This window comes from Bombus flavifrons, chromosome 11 (genome assembly GCF_040668555.2).
Source record: "Bombus flavifrons isolate JBK064 chromosome 11, iyBomFlav1_principal, whole genome shotgun sequence".
Classification (NCBI taxonomy): Eukaryota; Metazoa; Arthropoda; class Insecta; order Hymenoptera; family Apidae; genus Bombus; species Bombus flavifrons.
In genome coordinates this window covers 11856250-11876727 of record NC_138452.1, presented here as the reverse complement: position 1 = coordinate 11876727, position 20478 = coordinate 11856250, and the positions used below count along the sequence as shown (strand labels likewise).

Here is a 20478-nt window from a genome sequence, read left to right as displayed (position 1 = left end):
AATGGTGACCTCCCATTGACAGAAAACGGTGGACAGTGTTCAAAGGCGGTGACCGAATACCATTTGACGTTATCTTGTCCGACGCTTTGACCTTTGGCCTGTTAAATCTAACGCGAGCCTTCAAATGAAATTGCTCTGTATATAGGCGGTATATTCAATTCTAGTACGATATTCTATTTCAGGTGTACGATAAAACAAGCTTGGCCCTACGTTTTTCAAACATTTCAGTCGTTTCGAATTACTTGACATTGGTATTACGAAAATGGTGTTCGATACATTGGATCGATGGAAATGTTTGTGAATGGATTTAGCGCGATAGTGATATAAATTTGCAAGTGCCAATTATGTGCATGATACACGTAATATGCAAAGATATATGAAATATTTAAAGCAACGAGTTAGAACGTGTATTGGTTAAGATAAATCTGTTCAGATTTGATTGAATTTAGAAAAATATGAATTTGCATAAACGTCCGTAATGCAATTGCGACTGATATGAAAAGATTAAAATAGGGAATTTGTTCTTCTTTTGCAACGATACTGTGTAAATATCGTAAATATTGTATTGTGCAGTTTAAAAGATATTTCGCTTACATCGTGGAGAAGTTAACGAATTCTGACGACGCGACACGACGAACAGATTTTTAGAAAATTGGTCCAGAACGGCGTTAAAATCTTATCTATAGGCCGAATTGCTATAGCGTCAAACATTCTGTCACTAAAGCTTCCATCAGGAAAGGAATTCAGTTTATTAAATTACATTTTCCTCCGTCATCGCTTATAAACACTGTCGACCCAGCGAAACAGCGCTCTACGTAGCAAGCTCTATAATTCGAATAAGCGTCTAATGCAAGAGAATATAAGATCGTTCCATTCTACGTAAACTACTAAGCTACCAAAGCTGTTTCGATTCATATACGAGGTATAGATAAAAATTGTCCGATTCTAGTTTCATACCATTCTTTTGCCGATTCAAATGAAAATATTTTACCATCTCAATTTTGAAATACTTCAAAATATATCACTCTTGAAGCAAACAAAACTTTTAATCGCAAGTATTTCAATTTAAAGATCCATTCTGTTCCGTCATAGTACAAAACTAAGAGCATAGAATTTTTATCGACTCCTAGTACGTCTGTCTTTACACCAAGTACACGCAAACGTACGATTGTAAGAAAAAATATAAAAATAAGCATGACACGTGTGCCTACTTACATTGAAATCCTGTGGAAGCCGAGAATGCGGGAAAGAAAACATTCGTTATTAGTAAGAGTGACACAAAAGCACAGATAACTAAAGTGCGGATGCACGGCAAGAAATACCTTTGAGTTTCCTGCTAGCTGTCATAATTAATAGATCGTGGTCTATTCAAACAGACGGGGTTGAAACAAGAGAAAAAGGAAGAGGAAGTAGAACAAAATTAAAATGTGAGAACGATGTCTGCATTATACTGGAAACTGTGACAACGTAATAATTTCGCGAGCAAGCCGCGTTACTAAATAACGTTAACGTACCGGAATACGACGTAATTTAATTCCTTCCGGCCCCTTCATGCGTAACATGCGCCCCGCACATTTTTCCCGGTGAAACTGTAATTATCGCTCGACCCCAATGTACGAACCGCACGTTCGAACAATTACCCGTTCCGAAAGGAAATTGTATCCACGTGCGAGCAAAGAGCAAAGAGCAGAGAGCAGAGAGCTTCACGCCGGATGTAAACTTTCGATATTTCTTGCCGTGCCTCGTATTGTACAGCTTCTGACCATCGAATCGGATCCATGCGCAAAAATTCTACTTTCGCAATTACGATTCTATGTCGAAAATGAGAAATCGTCTTGCCTTCGTTGCCTCAATTATTATTGATCGCGTGAACAATCGTAATTAATTTAACATTAGGATTATCAAATGGTTTTTTACAATTACCAAAACGATACAGGTGCTTTTGGTAAAATTAATATTCACTTTTGTTCAGATAGAGACATCGTTATACACGTATATCCAGTAATTTGTCATTATAGCACTTTAATTAAAATTACGTGTAATATATTTAGATACGTATCAATCAAACTTTGTTTCGAATCTCACCAAACCTGTCAAAAAATTCCCTTCGTTTCTGAAAGATGTGACTTAAATAAACTTTTACACGTAGAATCTTACCGGTCTTAAAGTATACACCACGTATATCTATAACACTTGGGTAATTAATAAACTTTCCTATTAAAGTTTCCACGCGTTTCTCAATTTTATTAGAAGAATGAAAAATGTTAGAAGTTTTAAGTGGTCCTAATTCGACGGCCAGATGTTGTATCGTATTACTACTTTCGCGAGATCGATCGATTAAGTGTATGATCGTTTGGCGTGCACTATTTCTAAGAAGCGAGGGACACCTTCATCCGCTTTCAGAGAAAATTCGCAGAAGAAACGAGAATAACCGAGGCAACAGTATAGACGATGAGAAGGCGAATGCTCCATGTACGGTGTGTTCGAAGGAAAAATGTCGAGTAAAAATTAAAATTGTACCGTGGAATGGACACCGCATGTACGATGGATACCGCGAACACCGTTCTTCGGCCACGGGGCGAATAACAAAATAAAGATTAATTAAGAGAAACAATATGATGTTTATAAAAGATTGAGAAGAATTCAATCGGAAAAATTAAATTTCGTAGAGAGTGATTCTGAAACATGGGAAGAAATCTAGCATCTTTTTTTTACTATCATCTCTTTTTGGTTTCTTAATCTTTAAAGCGACTCATAAGTAATAATTCATTATCAAGTGTCATACGTATATCTTGATCTTTTATTATACGGTTTAATTCTCCCAAACAATAATCTTATAACATTTCTAACATAATTTTTTGTACTATTATTTCTTTCGTCACTCTCTACCTTTAAAAGCTCCGTTTTACCAGAAATTAAAAACAAATGAAGAAATCTAAACGATATACGATTATCTAGACAAATTCGCGAAGAAATATCTCAAGATATGGTTAAAAGTACCTTACGCGTCTTAGATAATTTACCTGTGTTCGTAATAGTCACCCAAAAATCAATGGTCTTTTCCGACCCCAGCTCCTCGTAATCCCATTTTTGTTTGACTATAACCGAACCATTCGAGTCTACCGTGACCCACTTATTCTCATCCCTGATCTTGTACGTCTCTTTCTCATTCTCCTTTTCCAAATAAAACGCGATTTTTCCCTCGACGTCGCCGTCCGCTTCCGTGAAGTCCACCTTCTTCGTAGGCCTAACAGCTCTCGTCACTCTTCTCTTCTGTATTCTATGTACCTCCACCTCCGTCGAATCGGACGTTAAAAATCTTACGACAACCTTGGCCGGTTTCTCTGTCGATCGACTCGGGCTACGCACATCGTGGGCCTCCACGATCACCACGCATTCGCTGTCCTCCTCCATGGTAATTTCCGGTTCGCCAACGAGCATCAGTTCCCCGGTCTGTGGCACGACCACCAGTAGGCTGCTCGGTGTAAGCAATTTGTACGCGACTTTGTCACCGTCAGCGTCCTTCGCCGCCACCTTGCCCACGGTGGAGAATCGTTTCCAGCCAGGAAGAGCGACAGAGTTCTTGTTAATACCGTCCGAGCTGGTCGGTCTGATCTCGAACGTGTACTGCTCCTTTTCGAACACGGGACTGTTGTCGTTCTCGTCCAACACGTGCACCAGGCCGTTGATTTGCGAACTGCTGAGCAGATAGCCGTCAGAAGCGTGGATCACGACCGTGTAAAGCTTCTTAGTCTCTCGATCCAGAGGTTTTGCGGTCACCACTCTGACGCCCTCCTTTTGGCTGTTCAACGTCAAGTTGAATCCCGTTTGATTCGAATCCTCCTCTTTCAAGGCGAACGGTCTGTCGCCTGTCTCGTCCGGCAGAATGGTATAATGAACCGGAAAGCTCCCTCGAGCCCTTAGAACAGGGAAACCGTCGATCAAGGTGCCTGCAGCAGAATTCTCTGCAACCTCTCCCTCGCCCAAGTGATCGTGCGAGAAGGTGATCATATTTCTGCGATTAATTACGTAGAGATGAAGGAAATGCGTTTCGGTGCTGTTGGCCAATTCCTCCAGTACGATAAGGTTGACTGGTCGATCGACCAACGGCGATAAATCGGACGTGGTCATCACCAGACCGTTCCCGAGCACGGTGAAGAACTTGGAAAAATTGTTCTCCATTAGATGAAAGTTCGATGGCCGTTTTGTGTTGAATAGCGTCACTTCGTAGCCCGGGTAGACGTCATGAGGCAGAACCACCACTTTATCGCCGTCCACCGACACCGTGGTCACCAGCAGGACCGCGACCACGAGTATACGCCACATCGTGCTGCCTCTTATCCGCTCCTCTCTCAGTTTCTTCGCTGTTTTACTAAAGCATGAGTGCTGACACCACCTGAAATTTTACGAGATACGGTGGAATTAGTCGAAGTGTTCCGGACAAAGTTTTAAATGGTTTCTACGTTATCAATTGGAGGTACCTTTCCTTTCATTTATCTATGATGGAACGTATGTTAAATATAAGGAATGGTACAGCATAATTTCGCTCGTATTGAAACGTCGTTCTGAAACTAAGAATCTGCTTTAGAATCTAATTTTGTTGGAAATATGATTTCAATTGAGTCGGTAATAACTTATTATGGTGATTGATGCGATTGTAAATAATCAAACGAAGAGAAGGATCGAATTATCGAACAATCGTTTTCTCTGCGAACGAAATATTTGATTTGTCAGCAGCTTTCGAAATTCGTTGGGGTTGAGAAAGATCGATTGTCGTTTATCTCGCGAAAATTGCGCGAGAAACGAAGCTCGGCAATCCCGAAACGACGATAAATTATTTCGTCGACTATAATCCACTGGCTGATTTAGATTTATGCCTCCCTTTAAACAGTTCGCGCGTATACGTCTACACGACCGCATCGTCATCCATGTGACGATGACAACACGAGCATCGTCATAAGCAAAACGTAAATGATTTATTCGTGTGATTGCATAATATTTGTTTGGTTTGTTATAAGTCAAGGATTTATTGAATATTTTTATTTTAATTGCGTCGGCGTACAATTACTGGTACTATCGGCATAGCACGAACTGTTGTATCGATTTCTGAAAGCTGTTGAAATTGGAAGGTGAATCGAACTGAATGAAGCCACGATGGGGCATGATTAGCAGAATTCGTGCTATTCTCATCATGAAGGGTCGGCTTTAAATTGCGTTTCAACACTTAGCTGCTTATCGCGCTGCTGATACGGTATGGAACACCATGTTGTGGACATATCGAGTGGTTAATTTTCGGACTATTCACGAAACGGGTATGTTCATGGTTGATTTGTGTTTACTGTTTAAACGATGGGCAAGATACTTTGCCTATATCTACGTCGCGTATTTCAATTTTTCGCATCTCGTTTAAATAGTTGAAAATAAAAATTCATTTGTACAAAGATCCAATCACTTTGTGTATATTTTATAAACGATAATATACACATATATGTATCTTATTAATCATCACATTTAAAACCGAAAAAGTTCTTTGATTACCGTTTTGTTTATTCGTAAGAACGTAGATTTTGTTTTTCCTTGCGATATCGATACAATTTGTATGAACAATACCCGCGTTTCAATAAGAAGATACGTTTTTTACTTCGATTGGAAATCTTCGCTTTTGGTAATTCCCTTCCTTCTTTACCATTTCAACTGATCAATTATTCAACGTAGAAAGAAGGAATTCCTTCGCGTCGAGAAATTGAGAAGCGTTGAGAAATTGAAAAGGTAACAATGAACCGAGGCTAAACGCAGGAGACGTTGTCACGCGTTGTCACGCGAAAATGTCTCGTCCTTTGTGGGCCTTTTTTCACCGGAGTAGTTTCGAACTTAAACGAGCCGCGGCTGACCTCACATCCGGTCCTCCCCGGGGCGTGAATAGAATCAAATGGAACAGGGGGCTTACTAAATGACAATGGTCAACTCGTACGCGCCGGTTCTTATTTCCGGTGCAACGTTGCGGACATTGTTCATCGCGTCGCGTCCGTGTCTCTCCTGCCTCTCGGCTTGGATCCAACGAACACCAGAAGCAGCAACCAGCGCCAGAGTATTGATATTTCCACCGACAAAAGGGGACAATGACGCGATGATTGCAGTTTCTTCCACGCTCGCGTTTTCCGCGTTCATTGTTTACATCGTGCTCGCTTTTTACACGCCCATCTCGAGAAATACCTATGAGTAGGTTGCGAATGTGTTTATGCTCTTACAAGAATTTAAACGGCAACGATATTTGGAATAAATAATACGTAAAAATATATAATTTACGTATATGGTAAATTCTGTAAGAATCGTTCTTGAGGGAGGCGATGTGTAGTGTATAATCGCTAGGATATTTATGCAAATTCAGATTTTTATCGACATGGCCGCAACAATTTGTATCGTTTGTCACGTCAATTAGCAGAATTAAAAATAACGCGACGAAAAATGGCAGATATAATGCGTAAAATTTTACAAGAACATACACGAGGAAAAATGCGATATTCGATGATGGAATAATCTCAATTGGATTGAAATATCGGTTTTCAATTCTAATCGTTTTACGCTTGATTGGAATTATTCTTCGTACAATGATACAATACGAGATCTATGAAAAGCTATAGCTATGGGATGTAAGGAAATAATTATGAATATCTCTGATATTGGGTGTCTAGACGTTAACTGTTATATACTCCATTCAATTGCTTCAATTACGGATTAGTGCATCACTCTTCGTAAGTGGTATATTCAAGATTTTCCTGTACGACGTCTATTTCGTTTTTGTCAAATATATCTGTTTGGGAAACTACACAATGCGGTTCAATACCTTTCGGAAGCCACCAAAGTTTTAACAATTGCGGTCATAATTATAATCAGGACGTGTGAAACTCTCAAATCTTTTATTTCTCTTCTTCCTTTTTTTTTTTTTAATATGTTCAAAAATCCAAAAATGGTAGACTTCCATTCCATAGTAGAATATCATTCGTTACAGTTACCGAATCCTCTCTACCAAAAATTCGAGCACTTCCATCCCTTCCAACCTCGATCTCCAAAAATTCCCAAAATAATATTGCTGGAATGTAGCTCTCTTCTACAAAGAAATTCGCTAATGTGTACGCATATGTAACTGTTCAACCAAATTCCCTCTATTACAGTTACCCAAACTACTCTTTCTACTACTTAAGCACTTCAATCCTTTTAAACCTTACAGAATTCTCATTTAACATCCCTGGTGCTTAATTTCTTCCAAAAACAGTGGCTACGGGGGAATTGTATCCCTATTCTCGAAGACCCTGCAACGTTTCCAGCGGTCTGTAATCGGAAAGCGATCGTGGAAGGTCACGTTATTCGGCCCTGCGAATCAACGACGTCATAATTCGCAGTGAGAGCAGATGCCAGGGGCCGGGCGAGCGTTATACGGTTAAGTCCGGAGTCCCGAGAAACACGATACCTAATCCCTCCTTGAAACGTATTAAGTGACTGCCTTCAGCTGGGACCAGCCAAGCTCCAGCATGGAAAACGAAACGATACATCGACCCATACCAGCCGCCCTTCAAAAAGAAACTGAGAGACGCACTTGTGACAGACGTCCGACTTCCTTCTTACAGGCCTCTTCCTTTTAAATCCAGTAAGATGCCGCTGTGTAAACCGAACAACTCGCAGTTAAACACGATGAGAAAAAAAGGGTCGAAAGATTAGATTGGTTTTTTGGGGCTGTTAATAAGCGACGAGTTGAAAAGTTAGTAAGTATCATAGATTAGATCGAATGATCTGACGCGTAGATCGAGTGTCGAATGTAGCTTAAGGCTACGTCATTGTGTTTCGAGGACTACCAATAATTCTTAAGCGCTCTTTGGAATTACGACGTAAAAACAAACTGTTTCCGTTTAGTAGGTGGTCCGATACTTTTGTATAATACATACTAAAATACAGTAACTTTTATCTCACACAGATCGATGTATTAAGATACGATATAAAGAAATTTCGAATTTCATTTTATCAGAGCTTTAGACAGAATTGTTTCTACTGAACGAACTACTCAAACTACAATGTTACAAGTAGGAAGAACCTTTAAAAAAGTTAAAAGGACTAATTATTATTTAGGTAATCCTGCTTGAGCGTGTATCTGAGCATTCAACGAGATAAAATTAAGATTCTGTTAATTTAATTAGTATGGTAGAGATTCTAGCGTAGAATAGAAGGAAGTTCGATAAAACGTTTTTGCTATTCATGGAGCAAAAGTTTGCGAAAATATTCCACACGACACGCTTTTCTCGTTCAAAAGTTCTTTCCACGTCGAGTAATCCGTAATTATTCATTCATGAGCCTGAAAATCGGAGGTGGAATCGAGCTCTTACGTTGAATAACTGAAACAGATTAAGTTATTACGCGATTATGCGAATACCGCGGAAATGTTTGCGAAATGCCGCATCAGGGATCTCTGATAGACTTATTCGTATTATTCTCTTCTTCCCGCCTTTCATCGTGGTTGCGTAACTTTTTCATTCTTTCTTCGTCGAGTGTCTTAAAAAAAAGATAATCCATGAAATGCGAGGATTCGTATGTAAATGACAGTGCGCTGAGAAATATCAGATTCGGGTCCCTTAAAAGAAAACCTCGTCGCGTTTCATCCAGTTACTAACCTTTATCTTAATAAAAACCTTTCTACGAGAGACAAGCATGAAAAACAAATTATATCGCCATTGTACATCGCATCGTTTCTCAATTAACATTAACACGAAATTGTCGCCAAAGACAAGGAGAATCCCGATGTGTTTCACGATAAAGCGATCCGCTTACACGGCATATTACCAGACCGAACGCGTAGCCTTTTTCTTCGATCGTCGTGAACCCGTGGAGCTCGTATTAAATCGTGACATAAGCCTATTAACAGCGAAGATTTATCCCCGAGCGTCGCTCGATGGGTTCGTGTGCGTGCCCACGCGATTTCACGACGCTCGATCCGTATAATTTTCGAAATGTCGGAAGGCAAACGATCCCTTCTCATCTTCTCTACACGCATCGTGCATTCTTTACACAGAACACCGACGACTTCCGTTGAATTATCGGATTTTCGAAACTTTTTTCGCTTCTCTTTCCTTAGTATGCTATTATAGTAAAACCTCGATTATCGGAATTAAAAACGACACACACGCTGCTGGAATAATCGACTTTACTTTCGTATGAGAGAAGAAAATATATGCGAAACCGTTTTATGAATATCATTATTAAGTACAGACATTTTTTAACGGAAATGAAACATTTTTATTCAGATTCTGATCACCTTTCGCGTCTGGTTGCCGACAAGCAATCCACAAAATATTTGCCATATGACCCTCAACACGATTTACTGTTCGTTTAACTGCGCGAAGAAATTGTTGGATGCTCGCCGGCTATGCGTTGGCAGACATTATTCCTCGAAATTAATATAAAATAACATTAATCACGATGCTCAACAATTGTGCTTATATCTGTGATTATGCTAAATATTATTAATCTAAATGGCACGATCGTATTACATGCACGAAACAATAGCGAAATTAACATTGTTTATGTATATCGGGCGGAAATTTTAACTTCCGATTCAATTTTGGCTGAATCGTTTATTTAGATATTTTGCACGAAAATTATAATAAGATACGATACATTAATAAATCGTTTGTGCCAGATTTATTTTTACGCGGTAATAATGAAATTTGATCGTTAATTTTACAAAAAGACTTGTAAATACGATTTCCAAAGAACGAACGACTTTTTCAATAAATAATGCACAATTTATGTGTTCTTGTTATATGGTACTTATGTTATATCTATCCTTATAGATTTATTTAAGATCTAAAGGTTCGAGAATGGCTGAAATATATATGATATGCAAATACACATATATCTGTTACGTATAGTATTCAAAATACAACAGGTACTCGTGTTTTTGAATTTTAATGGGTGAAACAACAAATCTCTAGTCATGATATAGACTCTATTTCTTAGTCATGTACTGATAAAAATATAAATTCGCAGAAAAGGTCGCAGTATAGTGATACAAGAGTTATAATAACATTTCAATATGTACTTACTCATTAAATCGATATCAACTTTGATACCTCTGATACGATCATTCTTTTGGTTTTATTTGATGATAAAACGATACACGAAATAGATGTATACACGTATATGTTTGTACAAAGAGCTATTGAAAGGGCTTGACGATATATATCATTTTATGCATAATGAACGACAGAAACGAATCTGCTGAAACTGAACAAACTACAAATATTCAATTAACCGAATATATGACTGGTCAAATAGAGCCGCAACAACAAACAGTGAATAAAATACATTTTATGCTTCGATGATTAAAGCAAATCGTTGATATGCCAATACACGTGTTTTAAACGAATGTAATTTCTGAAATGGGACAAGCTAACATGTATTATAAGTATGCCTATAATTTATACACGCGATTCGAAATAATTATGTACTTGTAAATTACTAAATATTGTAAATTATTAATTATATATATAGTCTGATGTTTTACGATTGTTTTATGTACATTATGTACATTAATGTCAACAGTGATCTTTGTAACGAGGGAACGAAGGATTCTAAATCTCATCATTTACGATCTCAGCAATGTAACAAAAGGATCGAGATTTTCTGGCTTTCGTTAAAACCACAGGAGGCTTTTAGCCACACCAAAGAAATCCATGTATATCGCGGCCAGGCCACGAAACCTAGCAACCGAGTCTTTATGCATCTCGGAACTTTCATTACTGTTATGGTTTCCAGGCCGAAAGAATAAAGCACCGGCAAACTCGAAATCGCTAACGCGATATCGCTGAAAGAGAGCACGCTACTACGCGTTTCGACGTGAAACAATTGTTTTCAGCTCGCGTTGCTCGTGGATCTGCCATGGAAGCCTTTTCTTCAAACGACATTTGATTGTCTATTGAATGCACAATTCGCTGAAACCGTGTATCCTCCAAGAGAAATGAAAGTTAGTTGCTTTCTGCTTTGATTTGAAGAAACAAGAAGAACCTATGAATGCGAAAGCTTATCTTACAGTTGTTCCTGAAATAATTTCAATATATTGCGAAACGAAAACATCGATCGAAATATTTATATTAAAATAAATAAATAAAAGCTCGAGTAAAATTATTTAATATACCAGCGGAAATTAAAACTTGTCACAGATTTAAAGGCCTGGCTGTCAGTTTGTGAGGTGTACTTTAATTACATTATAAAATGGAAAAGTTTCCTAGCTCGCGTAATTCTATTTTCAGCTACTGTGAAACTTTCTGAAAGTTCGGAACACTACGAATTACGCTACAAACCGTGTCTTTGTTATTTTAACCGTTCGTCCTGCGATTACATTTTTTCAATTACACGAATCTATTTTAATATGTTACCGAGTCCAACTGACGTACACAAAAACCCACATATTTTATATCTTTTAAATTACTCAACGATTTACTAGTTCTATTCTCCGGTTAGTATTACCTTTTCGGTCTATATCAATATCTTTGTAACTTTCATTCTTATATATAATTTTTTCTTCTTACTTATACACATAGAACATCCTGACAAAGTACAAACGGAAAAAGTTAATTTTACATTCTTCTATATCTTTATAATTTTGATTTCTTTCTGTACAACTCCCTTCTCTCTAACAAGACAAAATTATACTAAAAAAAAAAAAACTATCGCAATATTTTTAACTCATTATCAAAGTACTATGTCTATACTACAATATCATAGGAATATTTCTCACTAAACTTACTCGAAGAAAAACAATTCAAGCCTATTTATCTACACATCCAACTTCCTTTTGCGATTCTACCATCACCGAACAATTTAATCCCCACGAAAACTTCTCCAATTCCATATACCAAGATCGATCTTTTCGTTGCAAGCGATGCAGCATTAAATTAACGTGAGATCGACGTAACACCCGAAGGAATGCTTGTAACGATGCGACCATCACCAATTAAATCGTCGAAAATCAACGACAACGATATCAAAAAAAAAAAAAAAAAAAAAGTGATCAGCGAATCTGAAGAATACAGAGAATGAGCTATCGGCAAATTGTGGCGATAGTATAGGTGAGACGAGTGTGGAAACAGGGGTAGATAGGCGGCTGGTCATGCAGCAGGAATCGACAGGTCATTCGTTAGCGTCAGTATCAATTTTAGGATTAAACGGTAGTTATACATCGACGACCACGTTGCAAAAACTATTGCAACTGACGTACATCTACGCACGCACACACGATCGCGGTACGTGTATTTAAACGCGTAGAAATTCACGAAGCAGTCGCGACGCAGCTGATTATTTCGTAATTAAACTTTTCATTATGAAATCCGAAATCTCGATGCAACGCCACGTTTCATCGACACATTTTCACATTTTGATCACTCGCGCACGGAGCATTGATCGTTAATTCGATCAAGTTGTACCTTCGTTTCCTGTGCGCTCTATTTTTCCAGACTGTTCGTTACGTTCTTTTTTACGATATCTAATTGTTGCAAAGTATTTATGATCATCGATAAATGGATTATAAGATAAGTTTGAAACTGTACAGAAACTGTAGAGAAAGGAAGAGACGTCTTATATACCCTGAATGAGTCAAATAATATTTATTTTTGTCCACACATGTCACATACTTATCCGGTAAGATGTTAGCGAATGAAACAAAAATAGACTCCCGTTCTACTTTCCTGTCATCGTTCATTTATCAAAGAAAAGAAAACATAATGGATTATTAATAGCACTAATGCTTTATACAATCCCTTCAATGTCGTTTTCTAACTTTCGTCGCTATCGATCTGTCCGTGTTACAGCATCAACGTAATTCGAATAAAAGATCAATAAACCAAAAACGAAATTGAATAAACAATAAACTACGTGTTAATATATTACAAGTTATGATGCTAAGAATGTTCGATTGAAATTAATAAGAGGCGCGGAAAATTACGTTACACCAACACCAATTTGAAATACGAATCAATTAAATCGTGTTGATATATTTCATGGATAAACGATAATACCTGGTTTTTAAATGTTTTACAAAGCTACACCTTCCTTCATCGAAGATTAATAACTTATGTTGCTCGATTTGCGGCTCGAGGAATTACAAGGGGCACATGCGGGAATAATTGAAGAGTACGGACAGAAACCAGTATGGATGGGTGAGTTTTTATTAAAAGGATCGTCGAAGCCCATTTATCGAAGATCATACGATATAAAACATTAAAAAGTTTTCAACCTACGAAGAGTGTGAGGCCGTGCCCGTATGATTTTTCTGGTGAATTAGCGTGACGTTTCAATTTTATTTATTAGTCAAGCCACTTGGAAGAGAGATCTTCCAAGTTCTCGAGCAGCAGGAAAATGTTGGCATTTTATGTGGGTATTTTTAAACGAGATACAACCCTCTACGTTGTTTTGTTTATTGCATCGTCCGCGCGTGGTTCATTCAGCAGGAAACCTGAATGATGTAGGTAATTTGTGAAGCTATAAAACGATATGTTTACCAGAGGAGTTTCGTAATTGGTATATGTGTTTCGTATTGGCTTATTAAGTAACAGAGTCGTTGAATTTATTAAAACATCGCTGAAAATAATTTCCTAAGTAAAATATGGAACGCTTTCGTAACATTTGCTTGACGTTATATTGTCCTCTTATAGAATACCCTTTGAATATGTTCGTTTAAAACGTGAAAGCAACTCACTCAAATATTAAGTTACGTTAAATTAGACATTTATCGAGACTTATAAATTTATAGGATATTTATACAATTTAAAAATATATTTATATTCTTAGATCTATTTATTACTGATGCGTTATTACTAATGCACGATGATTCCCAATTTCTCTTTCCAGGTTCCATCAATTTTCTATTTTATTCTCCAAAAAACATTTCTCGCAAAATTCTTCGTGAAAATTCTTCTAAACTCGTCGACGAAAAACTTCTTCTTTGACACTCGACGCGGTACGAGTACCTTGGAAACCATGCACGAATTCTAGGGACCGTAAGAGCGGTATCGCGTCGGTGATTAGCAATGAACGTGAAGAGTTCAATTAAGCCAATTATGAGGAGTAAGTACCGCATGCTAACGAGCCGCGCAATGTTTTCTAAGAAAGTGACGTGGCCGTCTGGGATGGCGCGCGTTTAACGGACAAAACTGAGGGAGGCCAAAAAACCGGTAATAACGGGGGTTATTATCGCGAGCACTCGAATCATTGAAAGGGGTTAATGAGGGGTTACGGGCGGCGCAAGTCGCAACGTTCGCTCCAACGAGGGGGACAGCGATCATCGAGAAGGCACGCGCGATCGATTTCTTTCTCCTGAAATAACAACCGACCACCCTATAAGTATGCTGCAATATTGACGTTTCGAGTTCGTTGGCCTGACAAATAATATTGTATAGCTACGCTCGCTGTTGTCGCAGGTTATTAGTCAAAGTTTGCAACGCCACGGCCACGTCCACGTCCATGCAATGCAAATTTCATTGGCAAACGTGTGTAATTGTACGGTACGACCGTTTCATCAAGAGCCATGTGTGTTTGCGTGCGATGTAAAACGCCCGATCCTTTTAAACCGAGAATCGTATATTGGTAAGTCTTGTGGTGGTGTAATGTAATCACAAGCACGTCGATAATGCGACATTTGAACAGGAGATAATTGAACGTGGCATTTGATCGATGAATTTTTCGTGTCCTCGATTTTCATTCTTATCAATTTCAACGATTATTCCAAACAAAAAGAATTATTTCTTTCTTCAAGAATTGGCGCCTACTTTCACGCTTGAATATCAGTAATTCCATGTTACTTAAACGTTATTTCCCGTAAAAGAAAAAATTCCTTAGCATCTGTTCAATCTAGCGAGATAGCAGCAGCTTTCAGGTAGATAATAACGGAGAGATAGGGGAGAACTGGCTTGAGGAAACTAGAAACGAGAACTCCGATGACAGGAGCAACTGAAACATCGTAACTATAGTAGATGTTCCATAGATGTCAAACCCCATGACGGCAGGAGAATTCTGATACGACACGTTCAAAGAACACTTTAGAGTTCGCCAGTATCCCTAATGAACTTCGAGGGTGGAGGTCTCCATGACGACCTAGGACAACGGCCATAAAGAATGTAATGACGATGCACCAGCGTCGCCCCTTCGATATAACCTATCTATCGAGTATCGATATCTACCTGTCGAGTGTACTCGAGAAAACTTCTGTCGTAAGTACCTGTCGCACTCGGTAGTACGCATGCACTCGATCCGTGACGTAAACCGATTGTAGGTCATTGTACCCTTTCACGAGGCCCGATTCTTCGAATCTGTCGTTACACGGAATTCGATGCGCGACTACTATTTTCAAGAATCCTCGATAACGAGCCTCGAACGCTTTATAAAGATTTAGTTTTTAAATATCACCGATTGCTCGTTTAAAAGTGCTCGAGAATTTTATAGGTTAAATATTATTATCGATTCTAAAAAGGGAAATGAATTATTTCATGGAGCTTACTATACACATCTCATTGGGATTAGTAATTAACGAGTTATCGGATGGATTGTATTTTTACAGCTAAAATAATAGTATTTTCGTGCGTATTCGTTTATAGAACGATGAATTTTTCTACCGGATTATGAGATAACGATTGTATGAAATTTTTGTCCCAGATTTAATTTTTGGATATAAATAGTAAGCTTCTGGATAACAGATAGAAGGCTATTTTGTTATTTTTTGTTGTTTTCGAAACGCCACTTTTCTGCTTCAAATCTATCACGTAAAAATGTTGAACACAACGTAAACGCGAATATTTCCAGAACAAAATTGTCAAATCTTTGTTGCTTTCCAATTATTCGAATACGAAGTTCGAAGCACGAAGGCAAACGTAAGAATGCTTTCGAATAAAAATGTAGCTAAAATCCTTGTGAATCCCGACTTTTTCTAGCCCGTTACGCGTATCTGCTGCGAAACAGAGACAAAAGAGAGAAGCAAAAAGAGATATCTGGCAACGAGGAAGGCTACGTGCCTTCCAGACACCCTCCTGTGCTCCCATATATCTTTAGTTGGAGCTATTCGCTCTATTTTAGACGCGTAACACATCCCTCTGTCCGCGTTTCAGACTTTACTTTGATTTACGAAACCCATGCAGACGATAGTCACCGTCATGGGAATTGTAAATATTTTGCTACTATGTATTCGCAGAAAACACGACTGTACGACATTCACGTAATATTCGCGTAATAATCTTACGTGTATAAAATTTAATGCCAACGATTTTTATTCGCTTTTAGACACTCGTTATTGCAAAATTACACTACTTATCGCACAACAAGTAATAAGTAGTATTTAACATTGTTCAGAATGTAGAATCAAGTACTCTCCAACCAAGTGTATCTTCATAGGAAACCCGTTGCTTAATTTTGTCAGATAAGTTTTTATTAAAAAGCCCCACCTATAAGAACAAACGTCGGACGCTCAACTAATCTAAACTTTGACATACAGTAAATATTGATATGAATTCCCATAAAAACTTGGAACGTATAATTCCCGAGCTACAGTTGCTGTTTTTGTTTCGCTTTAGGTCGGTAAAGAAATGGAAGAGTTGCAAACTTTTCGCCGACATCCAAGAAAGTTTATCGATGGTGTACCATAACAGTAACTTATAAGAATGTTTGATGTCGAAATACTGTTCCAATATAAATATCATTTTTTCTATCTTTCTTTCCAATACCAAGATACGTTTCGTATACTTGTCATTTCATACAAGTTATGTCGTTATATTTTATAAAGAACATAAAGGATATTTACTTATTTTATTAGATCCTGAAAAACGTATATTTTAAGATTTCTTTTCGAGTATCTCACGAATCGATATCAATGGAATTGGATACTCGATATTAAATTCAAAATATATCAGCTTTCATAATGTTCACGATATTCTTGACTCATCAGCACTTACATCCGCGTCGTCACGTTTTATGACAACTTTATTTCCCGTCGTTCTTGACTATGCGAAAGACAGTTTCAAACTTTGGAACATGCGAAGCGCTGTCATAAAAAAAATCTAGCAGTAGCTTCGACTGTAACTGGGAAAAGTAAGACTACTGTATGCAAATTGATAATATCTGGGTACAATGAACCTACGGGAAAAATGTTTTCGTCTCAAATCTACAAACGTGATTTTCTTTTATAGAAGACATAATTGTATACGATATTTTTTTTTTTTTTTACAAACAAAGTCGAAAAGTAATTTCTTAATTTCGTTAACGAAGACCAAACATCTGAACGAACTAAACACTTGTTAAAATATATTATTTATCGTTGTTTCAGCTACATTTCAAAAAATATTGCTCGAAGTATAAGAAAATTACACGGAAAGTTATTTCCTAACTTAATTGAAGTCGTTGCAAATACTTCCAACCACACGTTCAAATAGGGTCCACACGAAAGTGCAACACGCTAACTTTTTCATTCTAAGTTAAAGTTACGGAGATTGAACGTCGTTATCGATTTGTCCGTTTAAATTGAGCGAAATACTTTGAAACAGCACTAGAAGACTACAGTCCATTACATTACGAAGCTAAAGAGAAATTTATAAAAAATTACGTAGCGAGTTTAATAAAAACGGTACTCCCGAATTTATATTTTTCACCAGTTATAGCGTATTTTCACCCGTATACGACGGTTTACTTCGAAATAATCAAGCCTCCAGAGGTTAAAAACTGAAAATTTCATATTTCATATGCAAAACGTTTTTTTTTTAGAAAAAATGTATATTCGTTCATGAAAAATATTTAGATAAATCAGAGAACCCCAAGAGAGATAACTGCGGTGCAGTGCCGTGTTTTGTCTACCAAGGGACCACATCCGTATGTGTTATATTTATCAAAGTTTAGTTTTTTTCCTGTACAATGATATATTCGTAGAGTTCGTAGAGTGTATACTCTCAAGCTTACATTTCGTGTACACATGTTACGGTGTCAATGGTACAGTTTTTGTTCCGAGATACACCCCTGGGGTGTAGGAGTATTTAGGTGTACGATACATCGCTATAAATTTTACGTATCTTTCTTCGAGCACATTCCTCGAGTTCTTTACTTACCTACCTTTCTTCGTTTAATAGTTGCAACGATACCAATGTATAAAAACAACAAAATATTATATTTATTTAACCATCCAAGGAAAAAGGTAAAAACAAACAAGGTAGAATTAATTGCTAAATTATTCCAAGATTACTAAAAGCACAAGAAATATTAAGAAGCTTATTGACAGAATGCTAGCAATAATAATAATTATATAGATACCGTATCAGTAATAATAATTAATTACTGTAAATAACATCATTATATTGACACGTACTTTGAAAATTTCAAACAGCATTAATGTTTTTCAACGTAACGTCCAACATATTTATTTAATAACTAATTATTATCTCTCTTCCTCTCTCTCTCTCTCTCTCTCTCTTACATAATAATTATTCCATTTGCTCCCCAAAAAAGCAATTTTTACATCATTATATCTAAACGATACAACTTTCAAAGAAATAATACCTTAAGCGCAAGATAATATTTCGCATAAGAAGCACCACCTAAACCGATACTTTATCAACTTCCTATAAAACATAGCCAAGTATACGCTTGGAAAGGTTAATTCGATAATCATGCCGCCTGTTGGCCGTGCATACTAGAAGAGGCAGAAATGTATTAGGAGAGAAAGCAGAGTGAAGAACGGAATTACGTTTTTTCAGCGTTGGCAATACCTTTTCGACGAGCCTCGAAGTAGGATATTTCTGCGGGAAAATTGTCGAAAATTACACTTTTCCGCCTCCGCCTCGTTTTCTCGCTACTTAACCCAGTTTCCCGTGGAGAGACACGCCTCGTTAGACGACCTGTTCCACGATCGGTAGCGGTTCCGGCCGCCAGCCGAGCCAGCCGTCGGAAGGTGCAAACGGGGTCGACGGAACGACACGATAACGCGGTCCCACGAGCTTGCGCTTTCCAGATAATCGGAAATCGAAAACTACCTTTTTCTAGCCTACGGTCAAGGGACTGCACTTTCTCCTTTAATCGGCCATCGAACGACAGCCATCGTCCACCGTTCCGATATCGGGATAGACGATACAACAGCTGAACTCTGTTATATCAACGGACTTAGGTTACTGTAAATTCTTCTAACAATAAGTATCAAGTACTCGGTGGAAAAACAGACCGACAAGATGCTGCAGAAAAGCGGAGAGGACAAGTTGAAATTTTGAAACGATGTAGTTACGGGTCAAGTTTTACGAGTGTCTTTTTGGAACGTTGGCGTTGATGTCCATGCTGCATAAATAAAAAGTTTCTTCGCAATAAAAGAAGAACGAAGATTTTTTGTTATTTCTCGACGCTATTCGATTAAGCTAGAAACAGAGACGGGTTAGATAGATAGATGACTCCCTTTGGAGCTTGTTTTATAAAAAAAACAAGTAATTTATACATCCGAATATGAGATTCACACATAGTATAAAACTAAGTACTCAATAACGAAGAACGTTTTCGTTAAACGATTGTTAAAATACGAACGTTTGTCTCGGATAATTCTTTTGATATACAAAAATATTATTAAAAATAGAATTCTTTAATTGGATGGAATAAACGCGTCGATGAGGAGAATATCATCTTTAGTCGCGTATTTCCGAAACTACGCGGTTTATTACTTCAATTGTTTACTTCCAATGAAACCTGTGTCCTCTATTATCGTCGATAGGTACTCATCTCTATCCTGATAAGGAATTTTCAGAATGTTATACATCTAAACTAAAGACGAACATATCCTCTAAAATTATGCGACAGAAACTAAAAAAAAATTGCAGAATTTTTCGTACGTATTACAAAACTAGGGCACTCAGACCCGATAAATTCTTTATTCGCATGGGTAGGCGTAGAGAAAGTGGTACTTGTACAGAAGAAAAGATAAAAGTGCTATTCATAAATACAAGATGAGATGAAGACAAAGAAGGAGATGAAAATAGTAGACTGCTTACATACTGTTATTTATTAAAAATATTTCAAGTCTTTTTTCTGTCTCCATAATATTTCATTTCAATAGTAAACTTGTAAAAGTCACATGGATATTTCGCATTTTAGATGTTATATCGTGTTATAAGAATAAACACTTTCAGAGAGCATCGCGTGATGAAATTACACAAGAATGTATGGAAATTTTTAAATCTATTATACAAGCCCAATTCTTTGAGTAAATTGCGCAAGCGAGAAAAAGAATTTTTCACGTAGTTCGGGGTATTTCATTCATGTTCAGCTTGCACTTCGACAAGTTTTATATGAATATATGTATGCAACAGTGTACATTTATCAAATAACCGAGTATGAATTCGAAAAAGTAGGAAACGAACACGTTACTTTTTATTACGAGTTCGATATCAGACCGTGGATTATGTGCTGACTTATGCGCTGACCTAA

The 20478-nt window shown here is 37.5% G+C and overlaps 1 protein-coding gene across 4 annotated transcripts in view; it reads right to left on the bottom strand.

Moving 5' to 3' along the window:
• Nucleotides 1–20478, bottom strand: part of LOC138185055 (neural-cadherin) — a 235953-nt gene that overhangs the window by 194965 nt on the left and 20510 nt on the right. For 2 of the 4 annotated variants that reach the window (XM_069123654.1, XM_069123653.1), the window contains exons 2-3: nucleotides 3024–4396; nucleotides 2521–2565 (exon numbers count right to left, since the gene is read on the bottom strand). In XM_069123654.1, the coding sequence (XP_068979755.1) occupies nucleotides 2521–2565; nucleotides 3024–4326 (1348 nt within the window). In that variant the 5' untranslated portion in view covers nucleotides 4327–4396. Of the gene's footprint in view, nucleotides 1–1215; nucleotides 1225–2520; nucleotides 2566–3023; nucleotides 4397–20478 lie in introns of all 4 variants that reach the window. The other 2 variants (XM_069123662.1, XM_069123655.1) reach the window with 2 other exon arrangements.